This window comes from Mustela erminea, chromosome 6 (genome assembly GCF_009829155.1).
Source record: "Mustela erminea isolate mMusErm1 chromosome 6, mMusErm1.Pri, whole genome shotgun sequence".
NCBI classification, from domain to species: domain Eukaryota; kingdom Metazoa; phylum Chordata; class Mammalia; order Carnivora; family Mustelidae; genus Mustela; species Mustela erminea.
Genome location: NC_045619.1, coordinates 9557804 through 9573106, shown reverse-complemented (window position 1 = coordinate 9573106; position 15303 = coordinate 9557804). Strand labels below are relative to the sequence as shown.

Below are 15303 nucleotides of genomic sequence, written 5' to 3'. Positions count from 1 at the left end.
GATAGGAATAAGATGTGGTCGCTGAATTCAAGGAACATACACTCAAATTAGGAGCACAGGAAAAAAATCAGCAGTCTGAAAGAAAGCCAAATACTGAAGGCAAGCTGAATTCAAGTTGGGGATCTGCTGCTTGCTGTGTGACTTTGGGCAAATTACCTAACCTCTCGCTGCCAGTGTACCCATCTCAACTTGGTGATAGTAGAACCTAGGGTTGTGGCGAAGGTTAACTGAGTTGCCACAGTTCAAGTGCTTAGCTCAGTGTCTGGTACACCATAAATAAAGGAAGTGCTCCAGAAATGCCCTGTGCTGCTGGTGTTCTTACAGAAGACGCGTGGAGTGTATTGAGATAAGCATGGGGCACACAACGGGGAAAAGGAATTGGGTGATACATCAGCTGACTTTTGAATGTGAGCAGACATTTACTTGATGACGAAGCAGGTTGCGGGCACTCAGGGTAGACAGAATAGCAATAAAAATGTATTTGTATGGGCACCTGGGTGGCTCAGTTGGTTAGGTCATGATCCTGGAGTCCCAGGATCAAGTCCCACATCAGGCCCTCTGCTCATCAGGGAGCTGGCTTCTCCCTCTGCCCCTCACCCCTTTCATGCTCACTCTCACTCTCTCTCTCTCTCTCTCTCTCTCAAATAAATAAAATCTTAAAAAAAATATATTTGTATGAATTAAGAGTCTGCCATACACTTCTCTGCTGATGAAGGATAGAGGCAGAAAGATCAGTATTAAAAAAAAAAAAATAGCAGTGAACTTGGCCTTGAACTGAGGTAGGGAAGCTGAAGGGACTCCATTTATTTTATTATTTTATTTATCTATTTAAATATTTTACTAATTTGAGAGAGAGAAAAAGCATGAGTCAGGGAGGAGCGGAGGGTGAGGGAGAAGCAGATGCCCCACTGAACACAGAGTCCAACATGAGCTCCATCCCAGGACCCTGAGATCATGACCTGAGTTGAAGGCAGACGCCTAACCTACTGAGCCACCCAGGCGCCCGTGGATTGCCTTTTCTAATAGGGGCTGCTCCAGGACTCCCCAATCACAGACTTTCAAATCTGAGTCCTGCGCTGCTTTGGACCCTGCAATTTCCATGGCACGGGGTCACAGGTATTATCTCTGGCCGTCGGCATTTACTGAGCACTTTCTTTGAGCCAGGCACAGAGCTAGACATCTCCATTCCCCCACAGCTACTCTGTGTCCCTGTTTACAGTCGGTATCCAAGCCTCACACAGGCTGTGATGGACATAATTCAGATAGAGAGTGAGACAGAGCTTCAGTCTGTCCAACTACAAAGCCAGTGCTTCCTACTGATATGCTCTATTTGGGAAATAAGATGGTAACTGAGGTCCCAAAGGAGTCCTAGCCCATGTGCAAGTAATAGTCCATATGGGCATTTGACATCTTTTGTTTTTGTTATAGCTACCATCTAAAAAAAAAAAACTTCAAAAAATATATAAAAGTAATGAAAATTGCACAATCAACACCATTTACCCATTATTTAGCTTCAATAGTTACCAACATAAGATTAATCTTGAAACATCCATTACTCCCTTCAAACCCCTCCATTCCCACCCCAAATGGGTGATTTTCAAGAAGAGCCTAGATACCATGTCATCTCATCCAGAAACATTTCATTAGGAATCTCTTTCAGACATGACACTTTTATATTTTGTTTATTTTTTAAGATTTTATTTATTTATTTGCTAGAGAGAGATTGCACAAGCAGGGAGAGCAGTAGGCAGAGGGAGAAGCAGGCTCCCTGCTGAGCAAGGAGCCTGCTGTGGGGCTCCATCCCAGGACCCTAGATCATGACCTGAGCCAAAGGTAGATGTTCAACTGACTGAGCCACCCAGGCGGCCCCAGATTTGACTCCTTTAAAAAATAGGTAACTACGAATGGGAGAAGATACTTGCGAACGATATATCAGATAAAGGGCTAGTATCCAAAATCTGTAAAAAGCTTAGCAAGCTCAACACCCAAAGAACAAATAATCCAGTCAAGAAATGGGCAGAAGACATGAACAGACATTTCTGCAAAGAAGACATCCAGATTGCCAACAGACACATGAAAAAGTGCTCCACATCACTCAGCATCAGGAAAATACAAATCAAAACCACAATGAGATACCACCTCACACCAGTCAGAATGGTTAAAATTAACAAGTCAGGAAATGACAGATGCTGGCGAGGATGTGGAGAAAGGGGAACTCTCCTACACTATTGGTGGAAATGCAAGCTGGTGCAACCACCCTGGAAAACAGCATGGAGTTTCCTCAAAAAGTTGAAAATAGAGCTACCCTATGACCCAGCAATCACACTATTGGGTATTTACCCTAAAGATACAAATGTAGTGATCCGAAGGGGCATGTGCACCTGATTGTTTATAGCAGCAATGTCCACAATAGATAAACTATGGAAAGAACCTAGATGTCCATCAACAGATGAATGGATAAAGAAGATGTGGTATATATACACAATGGAATATTATGCAGCCATCAAAAGAAATGGAATCTTGCCATTTGCGATGACGTGGATGGAACTAGAGGGTATTATGCTTAGCGAAATAAGTCAATCAGAGAAAGACAACTATCATATGATCTCCCTGATATGAGGGAGTGGAGATACAATGTGGAGGGTTTGGGGGGTAGGAAAAGAATAAATGAAACAAGATGGGATCGGGAGGGAGACAAACCATAAGAGACTCTTAATGTCACAAAACAAATTGAGGGTGGCTGGTGGGGAGGGGGGAGGGAGAGGGTGGTGGGATTATGGACATTGGGGAGGGTATGTGCTATGGTGAGTGCTGTGAAGTGTGTAAACCTGGCTATTCACAGTCCTGTAGCCCTGGGGCTAATAATACATTATATGTTTATTAAAAAAAATAAGAAAAAAATAAAAAAATAGGTAACTACAAAACCATTATAATATCTCTACAAAGAAAAAGGATACACCAGTACAAGGAGTTCCTTAATATGTTCCTTCAGAACATAGATAGCAAAGAATTCATAGACTCTAAATGTGCAGCTCTAGGAGATTTTGTGGACTAAGCACACCCATGTAACCAGCACCCAGATCAAGAAATGGAACACTGTGAGCTCCCCAGAAGCCCCCTCATCTGTACCCTACTCAGGCAAGCCCTATTTCCCTGAGTGTAGATCTGCTATGATGTCTAACAGCACAGATGTGGGTTTTTGGGGTTTTTTTTTTTAAAGATTATTTTAGAGAGCAAGGGTGAGAGCACAGGGAGTGAGGAGAGGGGCAGGGGAGAGAGAGAATCTCAAGCAGACTCCCCACTGAGCTTGGAGCCTGCCAATGCAGGACCCCATCCAGGTCCCTGAGATCATGACCTGAGCCAAAATCACATTAAAAAGATTATCCACCATGACCAGGTGGGATTCATCCCTGGGCTACAAGGATGTTCAACATTCACAAATCAATCAATGTGATAGAACAAATTAATATGAGAAAAGAGAAGAACCACATGGTCCTCTCAATTGATGTAGAAAAAGCATTTGACAAAATCCAGCATCCGTTCCTGATTAAAACGCTTCAAAGTATAGGGATAGAGGGAACATTCCTGAACTTCATAAAATCTATCTATGAAAGACCCACAGCAAATATCATCCTCAATGGTAAAAAGCTTACAGCCTTCCCGTTGAGATCAGGAACAAAACAAGGATGCCCACTTTCACCACTCTTGTTCAACATAGTATTAGAAGTCCTAGCAACAGCTGGGAAAAGAAATAAAAGAGAAATAAAAGGTATCCAAATTGGCAATGAAGAAGTCAAACTCTCTCTCTTCACAGATGACATGATTCTTTATACGGAAAGCCCAAAAGACTCCACCCCCAAACTACAAGAACTCATACAGCAATTCAGCAACATGGCAGGATACAAAATCAATGTCCAGAAATCAGTGGCTTTCTTATACACTAACAATGAAAATACAGAAAGGGAAATTAGAGAATCAATTCCATTTACTCTAGCACCAAGAACCATAAGATACCTGGGAATAAACCTAACCAAAGTGGTAAAGGATCTGTATTCAAGGAACTACAGAACACTCATGAAAGAAATTGAAGAAGACACAAAAAGATGGAAGACCATTCCTTGCTCTTGGACCGGAAGAATAAACATTGTTAAAATGTCTATACTGAGCCAAAATCAAAAGTCATATGCTTAACTCACTGAGCTACCCAGGTGCCCCTAATGGCACAGATGTGTTTCAAGGCCACCATTTTATTCTGTAGACACAAATTTTGAGAATCACTTTATTAACAGAAGGCATGCTGAACTTCTTGATAATGCCTTACCCAACAAAAAGTGGATATATTTAGCAATGAGATTGCTAACACATAATTACAAAGTTTCTACAGACTTAAAATATGTATACTATAATTCACCCTATAAGGACGCCTTTATTAAACAAGGATGTCCTTATATATTTCTGAAATATATATGCTGTAGACTTAATCTTAAATAAACTTAATATTATTTTTATTAAATTTAAATTATGGGACTAAGTTCCAGCCAAAGGAATAGAAAAGGGAAGGTCTATTTGTGATCTTATTATTGACTTGAGAGAGAGACAGAGTGAGAGAGTGAGAGAACGTGAGCGAGCAGGGTAAGGGACAGGGAAAAGCAGACTCCCGCTGAGCAGGGAGCCGGATGTGCGGCTAGATTCTGGGACTCCAGGATCATGACCTGAGCCGAAGGCAGATGCTTAACTGACTGAGCCACCCAGGTGCCCCAATAACTAAAACTAAAAACAAAAACAAAAACAAAAAACCCCAAACGGCTCCTGGGTCCTCTCCCTTCCTCAATCCTAACCCTGTCCTCCCTTACTTGCATTTTTCCAATCTCTCCAATCCTTCTGGCTTCCCATGGCCTTGGATCTTCCACTTGACAATGAAAGAGCCCTGCTACTCCCCGTCCAATCTTGTCCTTTTTGGTGCAGAATTTTGCTCCTTCTGCCTCCTAGTAGTCTCATTCACCCATGGGGCGCCACACCTTTCCCCCAACGTCCCAGGCTCTGGTGTCTGACCAGTTAAGACCACTCTCTGCCAAATCACCAAACCTGTCTCAGCCCAGGGCTTCTACATGTGGCACCCCCACTGCTGACCGCTACTCCCCTTGGCCCTTTCCTCCCTCAGCTTCGTGGCTGCTGTGCCTTCACACACAGGCTCTCCTTTCCCTCTAGCCACTCCTTCTCTGTGGCCCCACATTTTGTCCTCCCCACAAATGTGGTTGCCCTCCAAGTTTCTGTCTTTGACCTTGGCTTTTGTAAAATGGAGATAAATAACCGTGCTTCTTACACACACTATTTTATACCCTGATTTTTTTTTTTTTGGTCCAATAATATTTTATGACCATCGTTCCTTATAAAATAAGAATACTAGATCGACACGGCCATTTTTCTCGGCAGCAGAGCACATACATATGATATCTGATTAACCAAACACCTTTTGATGGACATTTAGGCAGAACTGCATTTTTGTGGGGCTGGTGCTTAACAGGTTTGTGTGTTTGTGTGTGTATCTCATTTGGAAATAATGCTACTGTATGCTTTGTAAAACAAAGCAGTTACCAATGCTACCAATAATGCTACTGTATCACTTTGTAAAACAAAGCAGTTACCAATGTGTTCATTGTTTCCTTTCTCTCCTACGATGGCAGATACCAACGGCTGTCTGGCCAACAGCAGTTCCCCCTTTCTCTCCCGCTAACTGAATCCAGTGTTATTTTGGGTAATGAAGTGCCCAGGCAGTTCTGCTCTGGTTCAGGCATGGAAATCTCATTTCTCTTTGCCAAATATTTCCTGAGCTTCTTTTGCAGCCGGATGTCCATGTGAGAGACTTATGGGAATAGGTGGAGAAGACACGAGAGAGAGATAAGGGGCAAAAGAAGGTGAGCTCTTTAGAAAAAAAAAAAAAAGTGCCAGCTAATAAAGGGAGAAGGGAGTGGAAGTAGAAAATCACTATTTTGCAACCCCAGCTGTCATAACTGATCCAGGCAAAGAGCATCAGTGGATGTAACAACCGCTGGACGTTGGTTTGGGGAGAGCAGATTCATTCAGCCTCAAAGAATCACACCAGTTATTACAGACTAACTACATAAAACAGGGGTCTTAGAATGGAGAGGTCTAGCAGAGACCACCTGTCTGGCTGACTTGACATTGAGTGTCTCCTGATGCCGTGTACTGCGCACACACATCATCATCTATGAGGTGTTTCCTGAATTCTATCAAGCACCTAGTATCACCCCATGTCTAGTTTATGAGAAATATAGGGCATTTTGGAATAAGTTAAATGATACCCTGAAGAAATAATTAGAAAAATCCAGAATGTGGCTTGAGTGTTTCAAAAGACTCTGTGTCATAAAATAATAATAATAATAATAATAATAATAATAATAATGTAACCATTGATTCATGACATAATAACAAAGGTGGCGGCAGGGCATTGTTATCAATGAAAAGACCCCAAAGAGATATAACAGCAAGATCTAGTTCCCAATCCTTGATCGGATCCTGGAGCAGCAAGTAAAACCAAAAAGGATATTTTGGGCACCACTGGGGAAATTTGAATTTGACCTAATTACTAGAGAGAGAAAGAAAATGTGGCAAAAAGTGGATAACTGGTAAACGCAGGGTGGACATATGGTGTTCACTGCACCATCCTTTCAACATTTCTGGAAGGTCTGAAAAATTTCTAAAGAAAATAAAAATACTGAAAAAGTCAGAAGGCACAGGAAAATACCCATCATACGCAGCTAAGTGGGAAAACAAAGTCTAAAAACCAGATTGATGGTATGACTCTACTACTTTTGTCTAAAGATACACCTCTACAGGCCCAGGCGAAAAGACTGGAAGGATTTATAGAAAAATGTTGGCAACATATGTCTCCAGGTGCTTTTCCAGGTTTTTTTGTTTTCATTGAACATAAATGCTTTTGTAGTTAGGGAAAAATAACTTTAAAAGAAAGATCTGTGGGACGCCTGGGTGGCTCAGTTGGTTAAGCAGCTGCCTTCGGCTCAGGTCATGATCCCAGAGTCCTGGGATCGAGTCCCACATCGGGCTCCTTGCTCGGCAGGGAGCCTGCTTCTCCCTCTGCCTCTGCCTGCCTCTCTGTCTGCCTGTGCTTGCTCGCTTTCTCTCCCTCTATCACTGGCAAATAAATAAATAAATAATCTTAAAAAAAAAAAAAAAAAAAAAAGAAAAAGAAAGATCTGGTCTGGGACGCCTGGGTGGCTCAGTTGGTTAAGCAGCTGCCTTCGGCTCAGGTCATGATCCCAGCGTCCTGGGTTCGAGTCCCACATCGGGCTCCTTGCTCGGCAGGGAGCCTGCTTCTCCCTCTGTCTCTGCCTTCCACTCTGTCTGCCTGTGCTTGCTCTCGCTCCCTCTCTCTCTCTGATAAATAAATAAAAATCTTTAAAAAAAAAAAAAAAAAAAAAAAAAGAAAGATCTGGTCTCTGTTACTATGGCATTTATATTCTGACCACAAGAAACATGCCTAAGATAGTCCCAGGACTAGGCCCCCAGTTAAAAATTACCATGTGCAGGAGTGAGTGGCTAGTGCAGTACATTAAGGGTCTGACTCTTGGTTTTAGCTCAGGTCGTGGGTGATCTCAGGGTCATGAGACCCGCCCCACGTCGGGCTCTACACTCAGCAGGAGGTCTGCCCAAGATTCTTTCTCTCCCTCTGTATTCCCTCTCCTGCTCTTGCTCTCTCTCTCTCAAAATAAAATAAATAAATCTTTAAAATGCATGTAAAAGGGGCACCTAGGTGGCTCAGTGGGTTAAAGCCTCTGTCTTCCGCTCAGGTCATGGTCTAGAGTCCCAGGATCGAGCCCAGCATCAGGCTCCCTGCTCAGCGGGGAGCCTGCTTCCCTCTCTCTCTCTCTCTGCCTGCCACTCTGCCTACTTGTGCTCTCTCTCTGTCAAATAAATAAATAAAATATTTTAAAAGAATAAATAAAATGCATGTAAAAAAAATTTTCATGTGCAGGGGTGCTTTACTGGCTTGGTCAGTGGAATGTGCTACTCGGTCTTAGGATTCTGAATTCAAGCCCTACACTGGGTGTAGAGATTACTTAAAAATAAAATCTTTTGCACAGAAAGGGAAACCCTCCTACACTGCTGGTGGGAATACGAGCTGGTGTAGCCACTCTGGAAAACAGCATGGAGGTTCCTCAAAAAGTTGAAAATAGAGCTACCCTACCACCCAGTAATTGCACTACTGGGTATTTACCTTAAAGATACAAAAGTAGTGATCCGAAGGGGCACGTGCACCCCAATGTTTATACCAACAATGTCCACAATAGCCAAACTATGGAAAGAACCCAGATGTCCATCAACAGATGAATGGATAAAGGAGACTATATATATATATAATGGAATACTATGCAGCCATCAAAAGATGAAATCTTGCCATTTGCAATGATGTGGATGGAACTAGAGGGTATTAATGCTGAGCGGAATAAGACAATCAGAGAAAGACAAGTATCATATGATCACTCTGATATGAGGAATTTGAGAGGCAGGACGGGGGGGTGGTGGGGGGTAGGAAAGGAAAAAATGGAACAAGATGGGACTGGGGAGGAAGACAAACCATAAGAGGCTCTTAACCTCAGGAAACAAACTGAGGGTTGCTGTGGGGGGGTGGTGGAGGGATAGGGTGGCTGGGTGATGGTCACTGGGAAGGGTATGTGCTATGGTGAGTGCTGTGAAACGTGTAAGCCTGATGATTCACAGACCTGTACCCTGGGGCAAATAATGCATTATATGTTAATTAAAAAAAATAAATATATAAAATCTTAAAAAAAAATTTTTAAATTGTCATGTGTAAGAACAGGCAGATGCTCAAACAACGTCCCTTCCCTAAAGCCCCTTAAATACCTGAGGAAGTTTTCTTGCAGTTCCCTTAGGTACACATCAAAATACTTCCATTCATTCCAGTGGAGCCATTTCAGTTGTTCCAAGTTGTCTCTCCGCTTCTTCATGTTGCTCAGGGTCAGGTCAATGACCTCAGCATATGTCAGGACGGACTCAGTGGCACTGGCCGTCAAGGAAAAGTTCACACTGTCGGTTGGTATTGATTCTTGAGTGTTACCAGCAAGACGGCCTACCGCATGGAGAGGAAGGGGGTGGCGAGATGGCAGAGGGGGGAAATGACCTGTTTCTGGACCACATCACCAAAATTTGAGCAGGAAAGGACTCCTGCCCTCTGACTATGGGTGAAGGCAAGGGGCTATCCTCCCCAGCGGCTGGGCCATTCCTGATCTTTTAACACAGCCCTTCTCTCCTCCTGCTGATGGAAGAGCTAGGAAATCCTCTTTTCAGACTGTCGTCTAAAGTTCTCACTCTGGGGGTGCCTGGGTGGCTCAGTGGGTTAAAGCCTCTGCCTTCAGCTTGGGTCATGATCCTGGGGTCCTGGGATCGAGCCCTGCCTCAGGCTTTCTGCTCAGTGGGGAGCCTGCTTCCCACCTCTCTCTCTCTGCCTGCCTCTCTACCTACTTGTGATCCCTGTCTGTCAAATAAATAAATAAAATATTTAAAAATAAATAAATAAAATTCTCACTCCGTAGGGTGACAAGTGGCGACTCCACTTATCATGGGAATCACTTCGTAGTAACACTGTGTTGTACATCTGAAACTAATATGTTGTGGGTCAACTATACCTCAATAAAAAAATAGGCAAATAAATACTATTCTTACTCTATGATCACAGTGATGAAGAGGAAGGGATTCCAACTTTCAGTCTCAAGACCTCCTTCCCAATATCATGTTTGTATGTTGGAAAGCCCTCTGGGCCTCCCCACCTCTCTACCCCTTCTGCACTGGTCAGAATCTCAGGCGTTTGGGATTTCCATCCAACATGAGTCATCCTCTCTGTCTCTATTTTCCGATCTATAAAATAAGGATAATAATTCCTCCTTCGATAATGTTAATAATAATTATGATCATTATTGTTTATTTAGAACCAGCCATATGCCATTTAATCCTGATCATAACACTATTGTTTTGGAATAATTATACTTATTTTAATAATTTATTATGAATTATATAATATAAATTATATAAATTATATTTTTTATAATTATCTTACAATTATTTTTTAAGATTTCATTTATTGGGGCACCTGTGTGGCTCAGTGGGTTAAAGCCTCTGCGTTCGGCTTGGGTCATGATCCCAGGGTCCTGGGATCGAGCCCTACATTGGGCTCTCTGCTCAGTGTGGAGCCTGCTTCCTCCTCTCTCTCTCTCTGCCTGCCTCTCTGCCTACTTGTGATCTCTGTCGAATAAATAAATAAAATCTAAAAGAAAAAAAAGATTTTATTTATTTATTTATTTGAGACAGAGAGAGCAGGAGGAGGCGCAGAGGGCAAGGGACAGTGTGCTCCACACTGAGCACAGAGCCCGAGGCAGGACTCGATTCCATGACCCTGAGATCATGACCTAAGCCAAAACCAAGAGTTGAATGCTTTAACTGAACAAGCTACCCAGGTGCCCCTAATTATCCTTATTTTACAAAGAACTTGATAAAACTATTGAGCTCAGAGGTCAAGCAGTGCACCTAAGATCTGAAGGCCAGTACGTTGCTGAGCTGGACTCAAATCTGGGGCTGTGTATCCCCAACCCAGGCTCCTCCTACTGTACTACACTACAGAGCAGTGAGGTCAGCCGCTGACTTGGTGCTTGAGTCTGGGCTAACTTGATCCCATGTCTGACCCCTTATAGGAAAATGCTAGGTCTCAGGACACCAATTGGTCACATCTGTTTTCTTAAGATCTGAGTTGGGTTATTGAATCTTTAAGTTGGTTGGTTAAGTTGGTAACCAATACCAATTGTGCCAGAGATTTGCTGATGGGTCTGGAGGAGGGTGTGTGCATGCATGTGTGCGTGCGTGCCTGCGTGTGTGTATGTGTATGTGTGTGTGTGTGTGTGTGTGTGTGTGTGTATGAAGAGGATGTTACAAGAAACATACATCTGGACCCCAAATCGCGATCAATACAGATTCTAGGGTCAATGAGCACAGGGGGAGTCATTAGTGAATGGCAAAGTATGTTCGAACACCTAGTTAGCAGGAAGAGATTTTGCACCCAGGGAAATCTGACTTGCCTAGGATCCCATGCAGCCAATTTAAGAAGCCGGCTTGGAACTAAAATGCTCAACATTCTGAGCCTTCGGCTCCTATCAATGACTACCCTTGATGGGTACCAGGCACTGAGCTAAGGGCCGGGTGCCCTTCTACACCCTTGCTTCTCAGAGGTGGAAGCAGCAGGGCCTGGAGGCACATGTGCCCCTCCTGTGGCAGAAAGGATATGGGATGCTCCTGGTTCTTTCCCTCCTGACTATCAACACGTCTTCACCACCCTGGGGCAGATGGGCGTAGTTGTGGAGGAAGTACACAATCAGAGGGCTCTTCCCGTAAATGTTGAAGAAGTTTGAAGTCAGCTCAGGGCTTTTGCACGCTGGGTGAGACTGATTGGGAAAAAGAGTGGAAAAAAATTATATATTGTCATTGTTACAGCATGGATTAAGAAACATAAAGGTAATAATGTTCTTTATCCAGTAACTCCAACTTTAGGATGCTATCCTAAAGAAATTACCCAAATTCAAGAAAAAAGATTTAAGTACTAGAATGCTTGCTGCAGAGATACTGACTACAGCAAAAGATTAGAATAACCCAAATGTTCAAGAAGATATTAATATTTCTTTTTTTTTTAAGATTTTATTTATTTGACAGAGAGAGATCGCAAGTAGGTAGAGAGGCAGGCAGAGAGAGAGGGAGGAAGCAGGCTCCCTGCTGAGCAGAAAGCCCGATGTGGGGCTCGATCCCAGGACCCGGGATCATGACCTGAGCCAAAAGCAGAGGCTTTAACCCACTGAGCCACCCAGGTACCCTGAAGATATTGATATTTCTATCCCAAGGAATAGTTATGTTGTCATTAAAATGTTTATGAAGAGTTGGTCCTAAGAAACAGCTTCAGATCTAATAGTAGATTAAAAAACTGAGATGCAGGGGTCACTGGGTGGCTCAGTTAGGCGTCTGCCTTCGGCTCAGGTCATGATCTCAGGGGCCCGGGATCAAACCCAGAGTTGGATTCTGTGATCTGCGGACAGCCTGTCTCTCCTTCTGGTCCTCCCCCCATTCCTGCAGTCTCCCGCTCACTCTCTCAAATAAATAAATAAATAAATAAATAAATAAATAAATAAATAATATCTTTAAAAACACAAAATAAACTAAAAAATAATTTAAAAATTGAGATGCAAAGTTGGGAATATAGCATTATATGTTTTCTGTGAAACAAATCAGTTCAAAAGAAAGATAGAAGACTGGAAAACATAGTTACCAAAATGTTAATGATTCATTCAGCAAATATTTATTGGGTCACGAACATGTATAAACACTGTTCTAGGTGCTAGAGACTCAGCCAAGAAGAGGACAAATTCCAGCCCTCATGGAGCTTGTATTAGAGTTGAGACGAAGACAATAAATAATTCCACGAATAAAGAAATAGGATGACATTATGGAAGAAGTAATGTTTTAGATAAGAATCAAGCTGGTGGGGGTGGGGGGGCACCTGGGTGGCTCAGTGGGTTAAGCCTCTGCCTTCGGCTCAGGTCATGATCTCAGGGTCCTGGGATCGAGTCCCGCATCAGGCTCTCTGCTAGGCAGGGAGCCTGCTTCCTCCTGCCTGTCTCTCTGCCTACTTGTGATCTCTGTCTGTCAAACAAATAAATAAAAATCTTAAAAAAAAAAAAAAAAGAAGAATCAAGCTGGGCAAGGGGTGGAGGGTGGAGGGTTGTGGGAAGGGAGCCTGGGGAGGAGAGGAATCTTTTCCACGGGGTGGTCAGGGAGGGCTACGAGGAGGTAAGGAATGAGGATCTTTTTGTCATGGAAGCCACTGGAAGGTTCCACAGAATTAGATTGATTTTCTACCACTCCCTTTCACTGGTGTGGAGAGAGAGGCTTGCCGTGGGTGAAGGCAGCTGTGAGGAGTGGTCAAGAGGTCTCTGCAGGGGTGGGGGGTGTTGGGCTGGGACTGAGCGGAGCAGTTGCAGAGAGGGGTGACAAGGGGTGGGACTGGCAATCGGCTGCGAAAGTAGAATTGTCAGGACTCGACGCGAGTGTGAGGAGAAGTCAAGGAGGAGTCTGAAGGTGTAGGTGCCAGTTGCTCCGGTGAGAGGAACTGGGAAGGAACAGGTGAGTGGGGTGGGAAAATCAAAACGTCTGCTTTGGACGCGCTACAGTTGAGAGGAAGTATCTCCGGAGAGAGAGTGGCTGGGGCCAAGAGTGACTTGTTTTCCTTGCTTATTATTCCTCTGCCTTTTTCCAACAATGTCAGTAATGTTGTTAAAGAAACTGATAAAATTTAACTAAAAGTCTGCCTCGTGAATAAGGGCTGTGGTAACAGCTGAGCGCACTATTCTCTAGTACTTTCCATTTGAATTGCTTCATGAGATTTTTTTTTTTTTTTCTATCTATAGATGGTCTCTTAACCTCACCACTTTGACGTGTTGGGCCAGATCATTCTTTGTGGCGGGAGCTGTGTTGTGCACAGTAGGATGCTCGATGGCATCCCTGGTCTCTAGATGCCAGTAGGACTCTATCTCCTCCACCACCACCCAGCTGTGATAACCTGAAATGTCTCCAGGTGTGGCCAAGTCTCCTAGGGGGCAAACTTGCCCCCAGTGGAGAAACACTGTTTAACAGCAGGATCCCACTGGGTTCACAGAAACTTGAGGCTAGTAAGGAACCTACAGACCACTTAGCCCAATGATTCCTAAAACCCTACCGCCGAACTGCTGATCTGTGTTCACTGGTCTCCAGTGAAATGAGGGCCACAAGGGAAAAAAATATTACAATGAATCTGACACAGAGTAAGATTATGTGCTTGAAGGCTTTTCTTTTTTTTTTTTTTTTTTTTTTTTTTTTAATTTTTTTTTTTTTAAGATTTTATTTATTTATCAGAGAGAGAGGTGGGGAGAGAGTAAGCACAGGCAGACGGAGTGGCAGGCAGAGGCAGAGGGAGAAGCAGGCTCCCTGCTGAGCAAGGAGCCCGACGTGGGACTCGATCCCAGGACGCTGGGATCATGACCTGAGCCGAAGGCAGCTGCTTAACCAACTGAGCCACCCAGGCGTCCCGAAGGCTTTTCTTTTATTCTGATATTACCTTTTCTCCTTTTTTGTATTAATGACCTTCTTTCTGGGAAACAATGGTGATGGTAGATAGCAGTCATTTTGTTTTAATGAAATTATTTTGTTAGAAATTTTTTTTTCAAAGTCTTGAACATTCCAAAATTCCAGGATCTACTAATTTAGTTCTAAATTTATCCTAGAGTTGTTCTTTTGGCTGCCCAGAATCCAACCTCCTTTCCTGACAGGCCCTGATTCTTGTGCTTAGGAGAGTTTACCTGCCCCCAACTGCATTTGGGCTTGAAGGGACTGTAAGTCAAAAGTCCTGCTCCCCCAAAAGGGCACTGGAGGGGTCCTCAGAGGCAGCCTGCCTCTCACCTACCCAGCCCGAGCCACGGCACATAGAATAAGCTTGGTCAGTCAAAACTCCTGCTCCTGGGACTTTGACTCTTCAGTGGGGTAAAATACAGACTGACGACACATGGGGGTTCACCCATTCCAGACATGTCACCTTGAAGTGATGGTTCAAGGGTTGAAACTGCCACGATTCTTCTCCCAATACCTGGACTCAATTTCAGACTTTCTAGCTACTCAATGTTCTTCCAATTTTTGCTCAAGTTGGCCAAGGACAAATTTTTTTCTTTTCTTTTGTTTTTTTTTAACGATTTTATTTATTTACTTGACAGACAGAGATCACAAGTAGGCAGAGAGGCAGGCAGAGAGAGACAGGGGGAAGCAGGCTCCCCGCCGAGCAGAGAGCCCGATGCAGGGCTCGATCCCAGGACCCTGAGACCATGACCCGAGCCAAAGGCAGAGGCTTACTTAACCCACTGAGCCACCCAGGCACCCCCAGATTTTGTTATTTACAAAGAATTCCAACTAATATACTTCCTTTCAATAATATTCTCAATAGGTGGGGCGCCTGGGTGGCTCAGTGGAGTAAAGCCTCTGCCATCGGCTCAGGTCATGATCCCAGGGTCCTGGGATAGAGCCCTGCATGGGGCTCTCTGCTCAGCGGGGAGCCTGCTTCCCCATCTCTCTCTCTGCCTGCCTCTCTGCCTACTTGTGATATCTGTCTGTCAAGTAAGTAAATAAAATTTTTAAAAAATTCTCAATAGATATTGTCCATTTTGCTTCCCTAACTTTGAAATGGGG

At 43.7% G+C, this 15303-nt stretch overlaps 1 protein-coding gene across 2 annotated transcripts in view; it reads right to left on the bottom strand.

The window, feature by feature from the left end:
- FAM227A (family with sequence similarity 227 member A) overlaps window positions 1-15303 on the bottom strand; it is a 77235-nt gene that overhangs the window by 8937 nt on the left and 52995 nt on the right. For both annotated transcript variants that reach the window (XM_032346272.1, XM_032346273.1), the window contains exons 13-14: window positions 11332-11489; window positions 8905-9057 (exon numbers count right to left, since the gene is read on the bottom strand). In XM_032346272.1, coding sequence (XP_032202163.1) covers window positions 8905-9057; window positions 11332-11489 — 311 coding nt within the window. The remainder of the gene's footprint in view (window positions 1-8904; window positions 9058-11331; window positions 11490-15303) is intronic.